General features: G+C 48.9%; 1 protein-coding gene across 1 annotated transcript; it reads right to left on the bottom strand.

Annotated features, from left to right (window-relative positions):
- Positions 1-4,538: 4,538 nt before the first annotated feature.
- Positions 4,539-16,715, bottom strand: DDRGK1 (DDRGK domain containing 1). The gene is made up of 9 exons (XM_060613754.3): positions 16,543-16,715; positions 15,175-15,381; positions 13,785-13,897; positions 13,453-13,554; positions 10,187-10,309; positions 9,865-9,903; positions 7,295-7,351; positions 6,733-6,781; positions 4,539-6,354 (listed from the first exon to the last, which is right to left on the bottom strand). The coding sequence occupies exons 1-9, from the start codon at positions 16,706-16,708 to the stop codon at positions 6,188-6,190; spliced, it is 1,023 nt and encodes a 340-aa protein (XP_060469737.1). The 5' UTR covers positions 16,709-16,715; the 3' UTR covers positions 4,539-6,187.
- Between the last annotated feature and the right edge of the window lie 1,792 nt (positions 16,716-18,507).

Here is an 18,507-nt window from a genome sequence, read left to right as displayed (position 1 = left end):
AGACCAATATAAAACTAACTGAAATGTTTATGATCCAAATATGCTGGGGTCTTTAACATGTGGTTTTATAAGCTGATGTTTACACACACACACACACACACACACACACACACACACACACACACACACACTGGACCCTTAAAAAATAAAAGTTAAAGGGAAAAATATTAAAAACTTATTAGACCGTTAAAACCACTATTCTTTACTCATTGCCCATTTTTCCCAATAGAAGATGGTTTTTGCTTTTATGTTCACAAGGGTCCCTGACATTTTTCTTTTGTTTTTACATAATTGATACTTTGTTTATATAGTACTAACAAAGAGACTTATCTGTATCTAAACAGTGTAAACCTCATTGCAAGATATTTAGAAACAAAGCATAAACCAATATAAGCCACTGCCCCCACCACCCACCATTGAGAGTTTTATGAATTCACATCTGTTTGTGAAGAATGTTGTTCTTCTTAAAGCCCCAAGCAGAATAATAATGATTATTGCATCATGGAATTATAATTATATCCAAAACTTTAATCAATTTTATGGAAACATGCAGACTCCAAAAATGTTACCAGATAGAATTTTTGTAAAAGCTGGGGTCCATGTGTCTGGCAGAAAGCCTTCTTTGTAAACTTTTTACATTTGCAGATATGGTTGCAGACTAGATGAGATGGCTAGGTAAAATTTATACTACCTGTCTTTGGGGCCCAAACTTCCCATGTGTTCTTCCCTTACCATTTGTCAACTTTTCCTCTCTTGACTTACTACAATCCAGCAGGGACAGTAGCTGAGACGTGGAAAAATGAGTTTCCCAGCAATGATGGATTATATGTTCAATAATTTCTCATATATTCATATTTGTTATTATTGTCTATTTTGATATGAGGCAATATGCACAAACTAAAAAAAAAAAAAAAAACATAAAGACAACTGCCAGAGTAGACATCAAGCATGTATCCACCCAACTGCATTGTTCTATAAACTGTAGGGTTTAGCTCAACAACAAAATGGCGTGAAGTACCTCATTGATGAGAAATAGTTAAAGGAAAATAAAGTAACAGAAGTATTAAATCTCAGTTACTCAGTTACAATACAGTTGGAGCATTACTAGTTTTAGTTTTTGCGTTATGATGATGATGATGATGGATGTGTTTTTGTACAGGTTAGAAATAGAAGTCAAGAAAGTTAAGTTAAAATGACTACAACCAGCCAATAAATCTAGCATGTTATGTGCAAAAGATTATATTTAAACAAAGTTAATGTTACAGTATTGGTATTTAATAGGTTCTCATAACATTCTCTTACACATTTTTGCTGTAATGCGTAACAAAATAATGTAGTATATAATAAGCCAAAAATTATGTATGGTGTCAGGATAAACCAAGTAAAACTATTTTTCAATGTCACTACTGTAGTCTAAATTGCTTTTGGTACAACCCTGTGATTATCAAGTTATATATATTACACAACTCTTCACCTAGATATTGATCCTTTGCCCTGTCCTCAATGTAAAAGAAACAGGCTCCTTAGAACCCTATTTTTCAAATCAGTTAGTGGGTTAAGAAATCAATGGAGTCAGCATCAGCAGTGGTACAGAACAGAGAAGCAAATATCAACATGCATCAACCACACTAAGCAAAGCACTGCTAGGACACCTTAGCTTCAGGTCTCTCTATGCATGTGCATACGAACATGTACTTAATGAAAAATGGATTTCTTACTAAGAGATACTGTCAAATAAGTTTGAGAAACACAGCCTCAGTGGAATAGTCATCTCCAATCTTGGGGCTGGGACTTGGGACTGGAGATGTCTGGGGCAAGCACTTGTGAAGAGTGGAGTTGGTACAGGGAGGGGTTGATAGGAGTAACGATGATTTGTGGGATAAGATGACTGCAAAGAAGGGCTAAGAAATGAGTTACTCGGAGTGTCTGGGTGGCTCAGTCAGTTAGGCATCCGACTTTGGCTCAGGTCATGATCTCATGGCTTGTGAGTTCGAGCCCTGCATCAGGTTCTGTGCTGACAGCTCATTACATTCCCACACCTGTCCTCCACTCAGCCCAGAAGGCCTTGCTTGTAAGCTACTGGTCCCTTTTGCATATCACAGGATTTGGCCATGCACCTGCTGGCTGGCCGACTGGTCTCCCTGGTGGATTAGCACCACTGCCCCATCCGCCACTTGTGGATGGGGCCAGGTTTTGCTCAATGCAGTTCCCTGGGGTGCTTAGCATCTTGCCTCATACTCAGTAGGCTCTCCATAGTTTATTAGTTTTTTGACACACACTTTGAATGTGTTAAATAAGTTTTGTGTTACAGAGATCCAACATGCATCCTGCACTGACTGGTGCCACTGTGTAGCCTGGGGGCCAATTGCCAGGTCGATGGAGGGACTACTGGCAGCCTCACAGGGTCCAGCTTTTTTAGCCCCTTTTCTGAAGTTTATCTTGAGCCAAGGATCATGAAGCCATCTAGGGCTCATTGTGTTATTTTTAAAAATATTTTACTTTTAGTGGCACCTGGGTGGCTCAGTTGGTTCAACTTTGGCTCAGGTCATGATTTCATGATTTTTCAGGGGTTCGTGAGTTCGAGTCCCACCCACATCGAGCGCTGTGCTGTCAGTGCATAGCCTACTTTAGATCATCTGTCCCCCTCTCTGCCCCACACCAGCTCCCACTCTCTCTCTCAAAAATAAACATTTATTGGGGCGCCTGGGTGGCTCAGTCGGTTAAACTGCTGACTTAGGCTCAGGTCATGATCTCGCGGTCCCTGAGTTCGAGCCCCGCATCAGGCTGTGTGCTGACAGCTCAGAGCCTGGAGCCTGTTTCAGATTCTGTGTCTCCCTCTCTCTGACCTTCCCCTGTTCATGCTCTGTCTCTCTCTGTCTCAAAAATAAATAAACATTAAAAAAAAATTAAAAAAAATAAAATAAACACTTATTTAAGAAATAATTATTTTTACACCCTTCAAATTATCTTCTCCACAAGAAAGAATGAAAAAAAAGACCACCCATTTTGTAGAAGGTAGATGTGTTGGCAACAAGGAAGACAAGATCAACAGGCTTATTAGAAGGATGACCTAAGGGATCTACCACAGTTATTTCTGTAATCTGGTCAGTTAATAAACAACTACTTTCAGGGACACCTGGGTGGCTCAGTCAGTTAAGCACTCAACCCGATTTTGGTTCAAGTCATGATCTCACAGTTCCTGAGTTTGAGCACACATTGGGCTCTGTGCTTACAATGCAGAGACCACTTGGGATTCTCTTTCCCTCTCTCTCTGGCCCTCCCCCACTCACATGCGTATGTGTGCTCTCTCAAAAATAGACAAACTAAAAATAAATAAATAAATAAGTAAATGACTTCTTTCAAATTGAAAAAACTTACTTTTAAGTAATCTCTACACCCATTGTGGGACTTGAATTTACAATCCTGAGATCAAGACTGGCATGCTCCACCCACTGAGCCAGCCAGGCGCCCCTTATTAATTTTAAGCTTTTTTTTTTTTTTACGAGAAACTTTCAATATAAAAATAGGAGTATAACCTACATGTACCCATTACCCAGCTTTTACAATTTTTCAACTTATGGCCAATCTTTTAACCATTTTTGAAAAGACAAGTTGTATTATATGGCTCTCCCACCACAGGCTTGTCAATAATAGGCCTTGGGGTGCCTGGCTGGCTCAGTTGGTTGGGCGTCCAACTTCAGCTCGGGTCATGATCTCACAGTTTGTGGGCTCAAGCTCCATGTTGGGCTCTGTGCTGACAGCTTTGGATTCTGTGTCTCCCTCTCTCTCTGCCCTTCCCCCACTCACAGTCTCTGTCTCTCTCAAATAAATAAGCATTAAAAAAAAATAACAGGCCTTGAAGGTCCATGAAAAAGAGACGTTGTGATAGAACAAAACTGAACTGGGCTCTACTGGGAGCAAGTGGCATCAAAACAGGCCTGTCGAACTGGGCTATAAAGATAAGGCACCCAGAACAAGCATAATGAGCGTTTTGTAACTTGGGAACTCCAAAATCAGAATTTACCTGATGAGCTGGAAACAACAGTCAGGTGTTTCTGATGTGGAGGGGGGACCTAATGATGAAAAAGGGGCCACACAACTAAAGGACTCAGGGTCACAGTGAAGTCCTGGGTCCCTGCTTCTGAATCACCATCCTTCATATATATGCACCCTCAGCCATCCGAGATAATCATGCTGGGGCTCCAGGAGAAGTGAAAACTACCCTCAGGAAGCAAAAGAAATAAAAGCAGAGCCAGTGAATAAGCAAATGTAAATCATGATATTGAAATGTTTATAATCAGTTTCAGTATCACACACATAGATCAGTAATGTCATTGTTTTAACACCAGGTCTACTTTTTAAGATGTAAAAGCATTTAAAATAATTTCATGTATTAAATTTGGGGGATTTAAATGCTTAGAAGTATTTAAGTAATAATTGTTTAAATGCTTGAGAAATTACAAGTGGTTAAACCTGAAAGTTTTCATGTACTAATTGTGAAAGCGCTTTATACATATTTAGAAACATGTTAATCACTATTTCAAGAACTGTCCATTTGATAAATTTATTAGATTAGTAGGTTGATCACTAAATAATGCACAAGGGGTCACAGGTTTTTTCCTCCACACTAAGTGGGACATAAAGGGTTTTCGAAAGCTTCCAGGATGTGAGAAAGGGAATTTCCTTTTCCTCACTCTTGGCCTGTGGACTGTGTCCTGAGGGTGGAATGCAGGTGCTAAGACTCCTAGTCATCCTGCCACCTGGATAGAAGTGGCTAAGGACAAGTGAGGGAAAGGACGGAAGAGACCTTGCTCTGTAAGAAGCCCTTTCTGGTGGGGTCTTATTCTGATTCCCCTAGTCCAGAATGCAATCTGGCATGAGACTGTTCACAACTCCCCAGGTGCTTCCAATGGGCAACCAGGGCCCAGAACCATCCATCACTCAGACTGCAAGCCCCCTTTTCCCTTTGTAATTTTATGTTTCGTTCTGACACTAACGGTGCCTATATCTGTTCCTTCTCTCTCCTACTGGATTACGGGCTCCCAGGCAGTGCACGTGGCCCTTCCTAGCTCCAGGTGACTCCCAAGTGCCTGCTGCTGACGGAAGCAGCAGAGTCAGACCTCACTTGGAATTTAGGTACTATAGTTAATACTTACGGCACCAAATGAGTCAAAATCATCCTTGACAACACTCAGGAAGGCTCCACCCTAAAGCCTAATGTCCTGTCTCCGCATAATCATCCACACGGTTTCCTTCAGGGTGAGAACAGAAAGCTGCCTCCTCTACCAGGCACGAGAGGAAGTAGGTGGTTTATGTTTAGGGGCAATGTTGCATAAAAAATACACCTTTAAATACATGCCTCACCCTCAGCACAGCAGGATGCACACGCCATGAACAGCCTACAGGAACTAGAGTGACTGACCCTACAGGAGACACACATCTCCCATCTCACACCCACTCCTGAGCATATGGTCCTTACATCCACCGGTGGGTGGAATCGCCCACACCATTTAAACTTTGTTGAGGATGCAGAGCTAAATTCATGCGATGGACTGTAGGAAGCACATCTCTCCACTGTACAATTCTTTCCAGCTCAAGTAGGTTCCCCGCTTCCTTCCACCTGCCCAGCCTCTCTCCCTCCCTGACTGCCCTTCCCTCCCTCTTAAAGGCCGATGTCCCTTAGGATTCTATCCTTGGCACTTCACTCTTCTCCTTAAGGGCTCTCAGCACTCTATAGGGCTCCTGAATCCATCCATGTAAGCAACAGTGAGACCTCCCTCCCCAGTTAGGGGAGATGTGGCCCTAAGGTTGCTCACTTTTGCTCTGGGAAGGTTGCTCTGAGGCAGGGAGAGAAAGAACTCATCTATGTAGGGTACAAAGGAACACAATAAATGCTCAATATTCTTTTTAAATGAATGAATGCATAAGAATGGGACTTTCACCACAGGGCTCCTCCCACCCCCACCCACCCTGGATATAATTTGAGGACTAGGCTTCACTTGCTCATCTGGAATCTCAGGCCAGGCCTTCTGTCATACCAAGCCACACCAAGCTCAGCAGTGCTCACAGGTCTTTAATCTATAACTGCCTGGCCACATTCCATCTTTCCCCCAGGATGGTGGGGAGGGACCAAGATGTATGGCCAGGTAGGCTGTACCAGCTCCCAGTCCAAAAGGGAAGGGCTAGGTCAAGCTGGGGCCTGGACAGGGGGCTCCTGGCCCCAGGCGATGAGGGAGTTGCTGGCCTGCGCAAGTTCGGTGATGGACACCCGGCCCCGCTGTCGGATGAAGTTAGCCACAGCAGTCAGTTCCTCGGGGGTTATGTAGATGAACTTGCCCCTGTCATCAATCACACCTGTGGAGACAGGAGGGTTGTGGGGCTGAGCCCAGCCCTCTAAGCCCCCCTCCCCACCATTGCATAAGAATGCCTACCCAGCCACCCCTTTCTGGCTCAGAGCCCTCCAGGCTTGCCTGCCTGCCTGGCCTCCCCTGGCTGCATCCAATCGTGGCTAGGTGAGTCAAATCAGGCTGTCCCTGTCACCCTGAGCCACTCCCAGGCCTGGGCATATCCCTCTGCTCTGCGCCCTTCCTGCATGCACACCACTTCCCCATCCAGGGCTGGGAGTGGGGAGTCATCTGGCCTCTGGAACAAGTCCCTGCCAGGCCCTCTGTGGCTAGACACCCACCCCCCTCCCAGGCCAGGGTCTATGGCAAATGGTTCTCATCCCCTCACCTGTCAGAGCCCCCTCAGCCAGCAGGTCTTGGATGCGGTTTATGGTGTCCTACAAGAAGAACAAGTCTCAGAGCAGAGACGGGCACTGCCATCCCCAGAAGACAGTCACAATCGCCCTCCGACCACAGCCGACTCTCCTCCCCTCCTTCTCATGGCTGCCCCCACGTGACTCTGTGCTTCTCCTTTGGAGGGGCCTAGGGGAGACAGGACTCTGGTCTTGGGGCCCTGTAAGACCCCTGAGAGAGGCTCACTTCAAGGCAGGAGAGGAGAGGTGGGGATGTCTGGCCACGAAGGCTGGCATAGCCTGTTTGCAAGACAGTTATCAAGGTAACTGGGTTTGGGCTGCCTCAGTTACAGGGGCTGCTGGAGTGATGGGGTTTGGGCTTTTTTCTTTTTCCTCCATCGAGTAGAAACACAGGATTCCTGGGGTGCCAAAGATTCCTACAGTCTACTCTTGCTTGGGGACATCAATACCCCATCTTTCAGGCGGGCCCCCTCTGACAGCCATACGGGCCCCGTGGCCACATTTCACGTAGCAGGCCACCCACCTTCAAGGGCTTACCTGAGTCCGTAGGCCCACCTGGGAAGCCAGGTCTTCCAAGAGCACGACCTTGGACTGCTGCAAAGAGGGGAGAGGAGAGAGAGGGGGACCTTGGGCAAAGCTGCTCGGCATAGAAGCCCTCTGAGGTTGGCATGCCCACCTGCTCTGCTCTGGTGGCTGGCTAAGCAGGCTACATGCTCCCATGGGACAGCCTTGTTCTGCTCACACACTACTCACACGCTCTCCCAGTTGCCTGTACACAGGCACACACGCACTCATAAACTCTCTTGTGCCCCTGCTTGCAGGGAGGGATCTGCCCAAACCACCACCTGCCCCATGAGCCACCTCCTGGCCTGGGGACTACCCTGGGACAGACACACATGAAGAGCTGAGTGCCGCTGCTACCTTCTCCTCTGCATCCGGCCATATCATTTCAACATCATGTACAGGCCAAAAAGGGAAGCACCACAGAGATGAAGCCAGGGGCTGACAATTGCCAGAAGCTGACTAAAAAACTCCCTAGGACCTGTGTATGCTGAACACAAGGCCAAGGAGCTGAGGTGTATGTATGTGGGAAGGAGGGTGCAGAGGTGCAAAAGACACATCCCCTGCCTGAGCTCAAGGCTGGCCGGGTAGACAGGTGAAAGCAGATGAGAAGCCCGGATGAGCCAGGGTCTTGGCAGAAGCAGTACAGCTCGGCTTGTCTCACCTTTGTTCACTGCCCCTGGCCTAAAGATCCCTGCGACCATGACATGCCACACTTTTCACCATCCCCTTCACACTGCTGAGGCACTATGCTCACCCTTAAAATAACTATGGCTAAATTTGCTCAGTGCTTTCCATGCACTACCATGCTGTGTGTGCTTCCCTCTCACCCTCAGTAGAAAGTTTAGTTCCCGGGGTGGGGGGAGGGGGAAGTGCAGGTGCTGCCGAGGCTCTACCTCTGGGTCCTACACATGCATCTGCGCCTGCCTCCCCTCCAGACAGCATAGCATGTGACTCGAGAGAAGGCGGTCTTTTGCGTTTCCAGGAATCTTCCATAGCGAATCAGCTGGGGGAGGAGTGACACGGTGACACCTCCTCAGCTGCAGATAGCATGTGACTGTTCAAAATGCCAAACTGAACATTCAGGCGGGGAGGCAAGTGAGCGGCAGTTGGGCCAGGGGGTGGCGAGCACAAAGTGACCTGGCCAGCTGACCTCTACCTACAAAGCAGGGAGCAGGCGCGGGGTTCTCAGTGACAGCTCAGAGTGTGAACATGGAGTCACCCTCTTAAGACCCGGCCCGAGGGGCTGCTGGGGTCAAGAGTATGTTTAGAAAAACAAACCAACCCACTCAGCCCTGGTCAGGAAAGAGAGGGGACTGACAACCTGGAGGAGCCTGGAGGAAGGCAGGTGGGCTGTATTCCAGAAGTCCTCCTCCCTGCCGACAACAGCGCTGGGAGGATCAACTGGCACGGGCCGGAAAGACCTCCAGGGTCCAGAGGAGTCTGGAGAACCCCCGGAAAATGGCCTCTGCAAGCAAGCGCTGCAACTGCCGCAGGGGGGGCGGGCCCTTACTCAGGTCTCTGCAGAGGAGAGGGGGAGCTAACGCTAGCGATCAAAGCTTTCCTGAAGGAGACTCAAGACCATGTTGCTGTCCGCTGGGTAGGTGGGGACGGCAGGTTCCAAACAGCAGCAGGAAAGTGTGAGAGAGGTCCTGCTGGCCCTCGAAGGTGCCAGCGTGGAGAACCGGCAGAGAATGGGCTGTATCAGAGGGGAACGGCGCTCTCTCCCTCCCAGTAACACCCGGCCCCCAGGCTGTGAGCACGGCTCCTCGCCGCTGGGAGGAGTCTGAACCCTGTTCCCTTTGGAAGAGGTGGGGGGGAGGATTATGCAAGGCCTGGCTCCTTGGCACCCCCTAGTAGCACCCCCACTGCCGCCCCCACTCCCTCTGTACCCCTTCCCTCAGCCGCCTCTGCACCTGTGAGCTGCACTTGAAAACCTCTCCCCTTGTCGCATCCTTCGTGGGAGAGAAGTTGCTTAGCAGCAAAGCAGAGCAGGACGTGCTTATGCAACCCGGAGCAGTACCCGGTGTGGCTACAGACAGAGTGGGGCACACGTGCCGCCCCGCCCTCGATTCCAAAGGAAACATCATCCTGTTTCCCTGAAGACCCAAGTTCCCGGTCAGGAACACATGGCAAGAGATACTTGTTTCAACTCAGTGGAGGCTCAGTGTGACAGAACTGACAGAAAACACATGTGAAGAAACCTGAAAACACAGTGACTCACTGAGCGTGGGGTCTGAGGAGCAGGGAGACTGTCAAACCCTGACTGTGAGGAAGTGATTGAAGGCTCAGGCCTCCCACACAGACCGGGTCCCTCTCCACTGTCAGAGGAGAGCGAGGTCTGCCAGGAGCGGGCAGCTCAGACTCTCCGGTCCCCCACCCATGCCTGCACAAGCACGAATAAGCTGCCCGTACCCTGGCTCCAGTCTGCTCCCTCCAGGCCGAGAGAGCACACGTCTCACACACACACACACACACGACTCACACGTGACACACACGCGTGAGGCAGGGGGCAGACACCCAGGCTCTGTCCGGTGGCTTCTTACCTTTATGTAGTTGATGAACTCTGTCAGGAAGCTGTGGGACTAGAGGGGCAGAGAAATCAGGGTGAATGTCTCCCCTGCAGGGGCCACAGGGGTCTACGCCTACCCACCAGCCTGTGTGAGCAGAGCCTCCCAGAGCGAGGGGTGGGAGGCACCACCTCTCCTGAGGACGAGGCCTCTGGCTGCTAGAGGCTGCTGGGCCTGATGCCCACCCACTTCTCACTGCCTGACAAGGGTGGCAGGCGAGGAGCAATGGGGCATCTGGGATGGGGTGGTGGGCTTGGTGGGCATGGGGAGGGGCTTCCCAGGGGCAGTGTGGACCCACCTGTTCCTCAGTCATGGTCTCACCCACACCTTCCTCCTCCACCACGAAGGCTTCCTTCAGTTTCAGGTACTCCTCATGTTCCCGCTGGGCCTGCTCCTCCCGGGCCTTCCTCTCTTCCTCCTCCTGTGGACAAGAGTCAGGTACTGTGGGGCAGGTGCCCACCCCATCCCTATTCTGGGCTCTGCTGCCCCCACAGCGCACCAGGGCACACAGTCCAGCCCTCTCTCAGTTCCTTCAAGACTCTGCTCTCTCAACCTCAAGCTGAGCTGCAGGCAGAGGCCCCTCTTCTCACCAGTTTCATTACCTCCCAGACACATGCTGCTCAGCCCCCTCTCCTTGAAAATCCTCCTGTGACCCCACCCCACAGTACCTTGCAATCACCCCTCCTCCTTCTCTTCCTGTCATGTCTGAACTTTGTGGACAAACGCCCAGGCTCCATTTCCTCATCACCCTTTCACCCCTCCTGCCTACTCCAGTCTGACTTCTCCACCAAAACAAGTGCTACAGTCCCACCCCTGCCCTCCATCCCACCAAATCCAAGGGACAACCATCAGCCTCACAGCCTCTTAGTGGTGCCGGGAGAGCTGACCATTTCCTCTTCCCTTGCTTGGCTTGCAGACCCTACCCTCTCCAGGACTTCCTCCTGCTCCTTGGGCCATTCTCCCCACCTCCTCCTTGCTCAGCCCTGTTCCCCGCCCCACCCCCCCTTCCTCGGGTCACCTTGCCATGCCCACAGCATCAACAACCATCTCCTCGCCAGTGACTGCCACAGTTGTACCCCTGCCCAGATCTTTCCTCCCACGTGACACATCCACTGGGCCATCTCACAGGCACTTCAAATTGCATATGTCCCAGAAAGACCCTGTGATCTACTCCCCACACGTCCGGTCCTCCTCCTGGGTCCCTGGCTCAGTGAGTCACACAGCCATCTGGCCACCTGGTCAGAAATAAAGTCCTATCTACCACTTCTGCCTTCAACTTCCGGAAAACTTCTCAGTCCATCCGTGTTGCTCAATCACCACCACCACCTAGTGCCATAGCCTCCCCCCAAGTCATCCTATTTTCCACAGCTCTCAAGAAGATCTTTTTAAAACACATAGCTAAAGTTGGGGCAAAGAACATAGAAAATGAACCTGGTGCATCTTGTGGTGCCAGAAGGAAAGTACTCAGGAAACCAAACAATGAAGTTACGTCAAAGGTACATGGGAGCCAATTGTGAGAGCTCCCAATGGTCTATATAATAAGATAAGACAGTATTGGACTCTAACACAACATACAAAATAAATATCCTCTAGTCTGTGTAGATATAAACAAACAATTATATAAATAAAAAAGAAAAAGTATAGCTCTGGAACAAAAAAATTCCCAATACTTTGTGTAGATACTCTCCCCTGAAAGAGGTGGAGAATAACTCTACCCACCCCTTAAGTGTGGGCTGTGCACAGTGACTTGTTTCCAAAGAAGTACAGCAAGGAAAGAGTTAACATTCCAGTGCAGAAATCTGGCAAATACAACCTGAGCCAAGCAATCAAGGTTAACATCAGTAAAGACAAGTTGACAACATGTATCTTTGATACAATGAGAACGGCACTTCACCTGTGACCTTCCTCCCAGAAACCCATAAGCCCAGTCCAATTATGAGAAAAAAACCCATCAGCTGAACGCAAACTGAGGAATGTTCTATAATATTTGCCTGATATTCCTCAAAACTATCAACGTCATCAAAAGCAAGGAAAACCTGAGAAAATGTCACAACCCAGAGAAGCCTAAGGAGACATGGTAACTAAATGTAATGTGGTATCCTGGATGCAACCCTGGAAAAGGAAAAGGAAAAGGAAAAGGAAAAGGAAAAGGAAAAGGAAAAGGAAAAGGAAAAGGAAAAGGAAAAGGAAAAGGAAAAGGAAACTGGAGGAAAATTAATGAAATCTGAATAATGTATGGGGTTTAGTTAAAACAACGTACACTGGGGCGCCTGGGTGGCTCAGCTGGTTAAGCATCCAACTTTGGCTCAGGTCATGATCTCACAGTTCATGAGTTCAAGTCCCAAATCAAGCTCTCTGCTGTCAGCGCAGAGCCCACTTCGGATCTTCTGTTCCCCTCTTTCCTTGCCTCTCCCCTACTCGCATGGGCTCTCTTGCTCTCTCTCAAAAATAAACATCAACAATGTGTCAGTACTGATTGTGAGAAATATACCATATTAAGATAAGATGCTAATAACGGGAAACTAGGTGCAGGAAAGGAGAATCCTTTCCTAAAGATCATTTAGGGTCCATTACACAATATCAATATTCAAAAAGGTAAAAAAATCCTTTCCACTAATGCCTCCTCTCTGCCGTGGTCTGGCCCATCTGCTATGGCACCCACAGCCAGGCTTTCTGCCATCCAGGGTCCCTGGACAATAGGACCAGTCAGAGGCCAAGGGCCAGGTTCCCCCAGCTGGGAAGCCCTCGCTCTCACTCTAGATACACACCACAGCTTTGTGATGTTCCTTTTCTCAAGCACTCGTTCTCAGAAAGGGAGCCACTGGCAAACAAATGCTCATTAACCACCTTTACTGCAGAAGTCCCCATTCTCTGGGCATCTATCTTCTCCATGGCAGGCCCTAAACAGGACCTGGATCAGGCAGGATCCACCAACTCTTACAATGACCTCTAACAATTTCAAGGCCCTTAGGGTCCAGACCCCACCCCCTCTCTGACCCCTCTCCTTCTTGCTTACCTTGTTCCAGCCACTCTAGCCATCTCAATTTTCTTTAAATGCTCACTTTCCTTTAAACGGTATGCTCAATAAGCCAAATGAACAAAAATCCCCATCTCAGGGGCACCTGGGTGGCTCAGTCGGTTGAGCGTCCAACTTCGGTTCAGGTCATGATCTCGCTGTCTGTGAGTTTGAGCCCCGCATTGGGCTCTGTGCTGACAGCTCAGAGCCTGGAGCCTGTTTCAGATTCTGTGTCTCCCGTGCTCACTTCGGCAGCACATATACTAAGATTCTGTGTCTCCCTCTCTCTCTTCCCCTCCCCGACCCATGCTCTCTCTCTCTCTGTCAAAAATAAATAAACATTAAAAAAAAAAAATCCCCATCTCAAGCTCTGCTTTTCAGCAGCAGCTTTATATAGGTTGTGTTTAGAGTTCAGGGCCAAATAAACCAGGCCCGCTCCTGAACCCAGTCCATGGCCCATCTTCTAGGTTAGGTGTGGGGAGCTGCACAGGAAGCAAGGCTGCCTGGTCAGGGCTCAGAAGTTGGGGGGGGGGGGGGGTTTGCCTCACCTTTTGTTCCTCCTCCAGGCGAAGGCGCTCCTCCTCTTTCTTCCATTCTGCCTCACGCTGGGACTCAAGGCGTTTCCGCTCCTCACGTTCAGCCTCCTCTGCCTGGAGAGAGGCCTTTGTAGGGGGCATATTCCCACTCCCAACTAGAGTTTGCCCACCTCACAAACAGGCCAGGGAAGGTAATGACTGGGCCGGACCACAGACCCAAGCTGCAGGAGACAGAGCCAGGCAAGCAGCATGCAAAGAGCCCAAGGTAAGGTTCTGACATGGGGGACAAGAAAGGCAGGACCCTTTCCCATTTCCCAGAGCTGCACCCCATCCCTCCTGCTTGCCTCACGCTGGGCTTTTCGCGCCTGTTTTTCCTCTAACTTCCGTAGTTTCTTGGCTCCAATTTTCCCTGACAGGTGACTTTCCACTGGCTTCTCGATACCTTCTTCCTCTTGGGCTGAGAACAGTCAAAGAAAGACATTTCAGCTCCTGGAGAGGACCAATGAGGATGAGTCCATCCTACTCCTTGTTCTTCTCCACATTGTGGGGGGAGGGGGGATGGGATCCCCTTCCTCCCACCTGTAAATGTCACTAGCCCAGTTCTGCCCTCCAAAGACATCTGTCATGAACGTAGAAATTCACACTCTGAGTGCGTGTATGCCAAAAAGTGTGTGTAGAGTGTGTGTGTGTTGAGGATAGCAGATAAGGTGGGGTAAGGGTGAGAAAATGATGGGGCAAAGGAACAGATGATAACTTTAGATGCTGCATAGCCACAAAAAGGGAGGTGTTGGGTTCCAATATCGGAGTGTCTGAAAATCACAGTCAGGCATATCTGGGCTTGCAGAGTTCTCTGGTTTGTTTCTGAGCCAAACCTCCAGGGAAGGATGGCCCCATGGGGAAATGTATCCCTCCAGGGAAGGATGGCCCCATGGGGAAATGCAACCCCACCTCATATCTGAAATTGTCCTCACTGTGGTCAGGAACGGCTGAGGGTTCTGGGCTCAACGCCTGGCCAAAAAAGATAGCTCCAACCCCAAGACTACCTAAAATTAAGGCTAGCTAAAGGTTAACTGTTGATGCCGGGGCAGCAGGAACGTCTGATCCCAAGTCTGAGACAAGGGGGATGGTACCACAGAGTGAGTCTTTTTTGAGTAAAAAGGGGCTAATTCCCAGAAGTACAAGGGCAAAAGCCCCAAATGCCTCTTCCTCAGGCTCACACCAGGTTTCAGCACTGGAGAAGAGGTATTTTTTCCCACAATCCCAGGGGCTCTGTTGGTCTCTCAGGGATATGGACGCTTCTGTCAACAAATTTCTTCAACCTCAAACACAGGTGATCTCACTTCAGGAACTACAGAAGCTCTTGGCTAGGCACTCTGGCCCTAGAGTGAGGCTCTCAGAAAATGAGTGTGCCGAAACCACTAAGGCGCTGGGATATGAGAAGTAGACTAAGGAACTTTCTGGGTCAATCTGAAGACCTCTGCCCTCTTGCTTAGACACTGAAAACCAAGATAAAGGAAGAGGGGGCTGGCCTAATAGAATAGGGGTCAGGGTCCAGAACTGCTGGTTTCTGGGACCAAAGGATGGGTCTCAAGTATTCCCTACTCCAACTTTATCTTGTGGCTCCCAGACATGTCTCCTATACTCTAGCTTCACACTCCACTCTTCCATCCAGCTTTGGAGGTGCCCTTATGCCCTTAAACAGCCCCTTTCCCCTCCAGCCTGGGGCCCTCTCACCTGGGATGATGGCCTCCTCCTCATTCTCATCCACCTCTGCCCAGGCAATACGCTGAGCTCGACGCTGGGCCTGCAGGCGGCTGCCCAGGTCCCTCCGGCGCCGGGGCCTGCCCCCTGCTCTCTGCTCCTCGAGGTCCAGGGGCTGAGGCTGGGCCACTGAGCCTGCTACTACAGGCTGCTCCTCATTGTGCAACGACTCCTGGCCAGCTGTAGGGAAGAGAGGAACCACAACACTGTCTAGCAACCCAATCCACTTGATAGCAGGGGAGAACCCCGGATGTCTCACCCTCCACTTAACGTTCTCCAGGCTCCTGCTGCCCAAAGCACAAAGCCCCAATTTTCTCAGATATTAAGGCCTTTATAACCCAGACCCACACCTTGGTCCTATGCAGCAAGATCATCCGTTCCCTCTTGCCTTTGTCAATACCTTTCCATCTGGTCTGTCAGGATACTGCCACCCTGCAAGACAGAGATGAAGCCCTACCTCCTCCAGGAAGCTCACCCTGACCTCTCCAGACTTCATGTGAATGCCCACTGCAGGACTGCATCTATTGCTTGCCTCAACACCACCTGCCATAGTTTTATAAGGCATGCCAACCAGGAGCACACCTGCTCCCGGGGGCTGTGTGTTTCCTTCCAGGAAGACTTCTTGGCTATCTGCTTTACCTCAGCTTTCTCTCTCCTGCCCTTGGAGCATGTAGGTGCTCTGAAGTAACTTGTGGGCCCAGGGAGGGGAAGAGACCATATATATACAAATCCACATAACGACAGGAAATGGGAAATGACGAGAGGAAGAGAATGATAGGAGTATCTGAACTGTACCCTAGCAGATGACATGGCCTCCTGGTCGGGGTACAGAACAGGGAAGGTGCTCTCTTTGAAGGGGAAGGACAGAGGCTCAGGTAGTTACAGCTCGTAGGTAAGCACAAAACACTCAAGTGCCCCCTTCTTGGCATCCACTCTGGAGCCGGCCTGGGTGGGACGGGAAACCCCTGCGGCCTCTCCGTTGGGTGCCCCAATGAGGGACGGGAGTGTGTCCGCCAGGGCCTGGCCCTCTGGGTCTGGAGTGTCGGAAGGCGAGAAGAGGAATTGAGAGAAGCTGTCTCTGAGGTTAGGAGAGAGGTGTAGAGCGCTGCCATCCAGGCGGCGAGTAGGGTTAGAACGCTACGTCTGCGCCCGCTCCCCGACGCGCAGGAATGCGCATGCGTGCAGCTGGCCTGAAGCGCGACCAGCGCCATCCGGCGCGGAGCAACTCGTCGGTCCAGGCAAGCAAGGCCAGCGCATGCGCAGAAGCCGCGGTGCGATGGCTACAAAGGCTCAGGCCAGAGAACGCGGCCCCACCGGTCCTGGAGCGGCGGTATCTCTTACCTGCTGTTGCCCGGCCCCTGCTGCGAGTCAGGAAATAGATAAGGCCGACAAGCAGAGCCGCTGCCACCAAGTATACCACGGGGCCCACCATGACGAAAGCTTTCAGGCGTAACAAGCTCTTCCACCCTGAGGCCCGGATCTCCCGGGCCCCGCCCAACGTCCACATGGCCCCTCCTATCCCCCCTCTAGACCCCGCCCACCACCCGGGGCTCCGCCCAGGCCGCACGCTTCATCTCATTATTTTACCCTAAGGAATGTGGGAAGCATAAAAATACCCATTCCTTTAGGTGGAAATTATTGCAAACGGTTTTGTGCAGTGCGACATTTATATATGTTTTAAAAGCACTGAGCAATACCACACAGTGTTTATGAAAACATACATATGTGGAAAAAGTACAATAAGATGCTTAGGAATGATATACACCAACTTCAGGATAGAGGTTACCTTTGAGGGAAAGCCATGGATAGGATTAAGGGCAGAGATTTGCCTATATCTGTGACATATAATTTCATTAAAAGGGGAGAGGGGAGGAGACTAAATCTCCTATTTAGTGATATACTTTGGTACCCAGACCTGCAGTTTTATACCTATTTTAACATTAGGTTTATTATTTTAAATTAGCTTTATTAGACTAATATGAAAATTAGTGACCCAGTTTTCCATAGCGAGCACTCAAAATTTAAATACCCAGAGGAGATTTGAATTTCCAATTAATTCTTAAGAATTATTTAAAGGGCCGCCTGGGTGGTTCAGTTGGTTGAGCACCTGACTCTTGATTTTGGCTCAGATCATGCATGATCCCAGGGTTGTGGGATCAAGCCCCTTATTGGGGTCTGCGCTGAGAGTGAAGCCTGTTTAAAATTCTCTCTCTCCATCTGTCCCTCTCCCCTGCTTGTGCTCTCTCCCTCCCTCTCTAAAATAAAATTAAAAATTAAAAAAAAAAAAGAATTACTTAAAAACTAGGAAAAAAATTATACTTCAATAAAGTTGTTTGGAAAAAAAAAAACAGGGGACAGGATGTGAACTCAAGAATTTTTTTTAATGTTTATTTATTTTGGGAGAGCGTGCAAGAGTGGGCAAAGGGGCAGAGAGAGGAGAGAGAGAATACCAAGCTGACAGTGCAGAGCCCCACATGGGGCTTGATCCCACAAACTGTGAAGTCATGTCCTGACCCAAAACCAAGAGTCAGATGTTTAACCAATTGAGCCAACCAGGCACTCTTCAAGATTTTTTAACAAGCAAATAGCAACTGCTGGGAATTTGCTGTAACAGTAATATGAAGTTTGTGTGTGTGTAATAACACAAAGATCAAAGGACCAATGGTATGAAGTGTAAGATTTGAAAAAAGATGGTACCATGTTAAAAGTTTAATATCTGTTATGTTGGAATATTGGGAACTTCAGCATCTATTTTATTATTTTCTGTAACTTTGGAAATTTCATAATTCACATTTTTAAATTTTAAGCAAGCAAACAGGCCAGGATAGGTGAAATAAAAATAGCAAATGTTTAAAATTGTTAAATTTGGGTAATGGGGCTTTTTTCCATATTTTGCTAAGTTTGACATTTTTGCATAAGTTGAAATTTCCCATAAAAAAAGTTTTATTGAAAATTAAAAATTACGGCAGCGCCTGGATGGCTCAGTTGGTTGAGCATCCAACTCTTGAGTTCAGCTCAGGTCTTGATCCCAGGGTCCGTGGAATGGAGCCCCACTTCAGGTTCCACACCAAGCAGGAAGCCTGCTTGAGATTCCTTCTGTCTCCCTTTGCCTCTCTCCTCCTTGCTCACTCGCTCTCTCAAAAACAAAAACTAACAACAACAACAAAACACTAAAAAATACACAGGGCATGTAGCTGGCTCAATTGATCTCAGGGTCATGGGTTTGAGCCCCACATTGGATGTAGAGATTAATAAAATACATAAACTTCCTCTAAAACCTAAAAATTAAAACATCATACATTTTTG

The sequence above is a fragment of the Panthera onca genome, chromosome A3, assembly GCF_046562875.1.
Source record: "Panthera onca isolate mPanOnc1 chromosome A3, mPanOnc1 haplotype 2, whole genome shotgun sequence".
NCBI lineage: Eukaryota > Metazoa > Chordata > Mammalia > Carnivora > Felidae > Panthera > Panthera onca.
Note: the sequence above shows the minus strand (reverse complement) of the source record. Positions and strands in the feature narration are given on the sequence as shown.

Excerpts from the sequence above, each read along its gene's own strand:
- DDRGK1 (XM_060613754.3), bottom strand. The coding sequence starts at position 16,708 with ATGTGGACGTTGGGCGGGGCCCGGGAGATCCGGGCCTCAGGGTGGAAG. Across the intron at positions 13,898-15,174 it reads GGAGGAGGCCATCATCCCAG|CCCAAGAGGAAGAAGGTATC; the intron begins GTGAGAGGGCCC and ends GACTGTTCTCAG. Across the intron at positions 6,782-7,294 it reads AGGTGGGCCTACGGACTCAG|GACACCATAAACCGCATCCA; the intron begins GTAAGCCCTTGA and ends TTCTTCTTGTAG.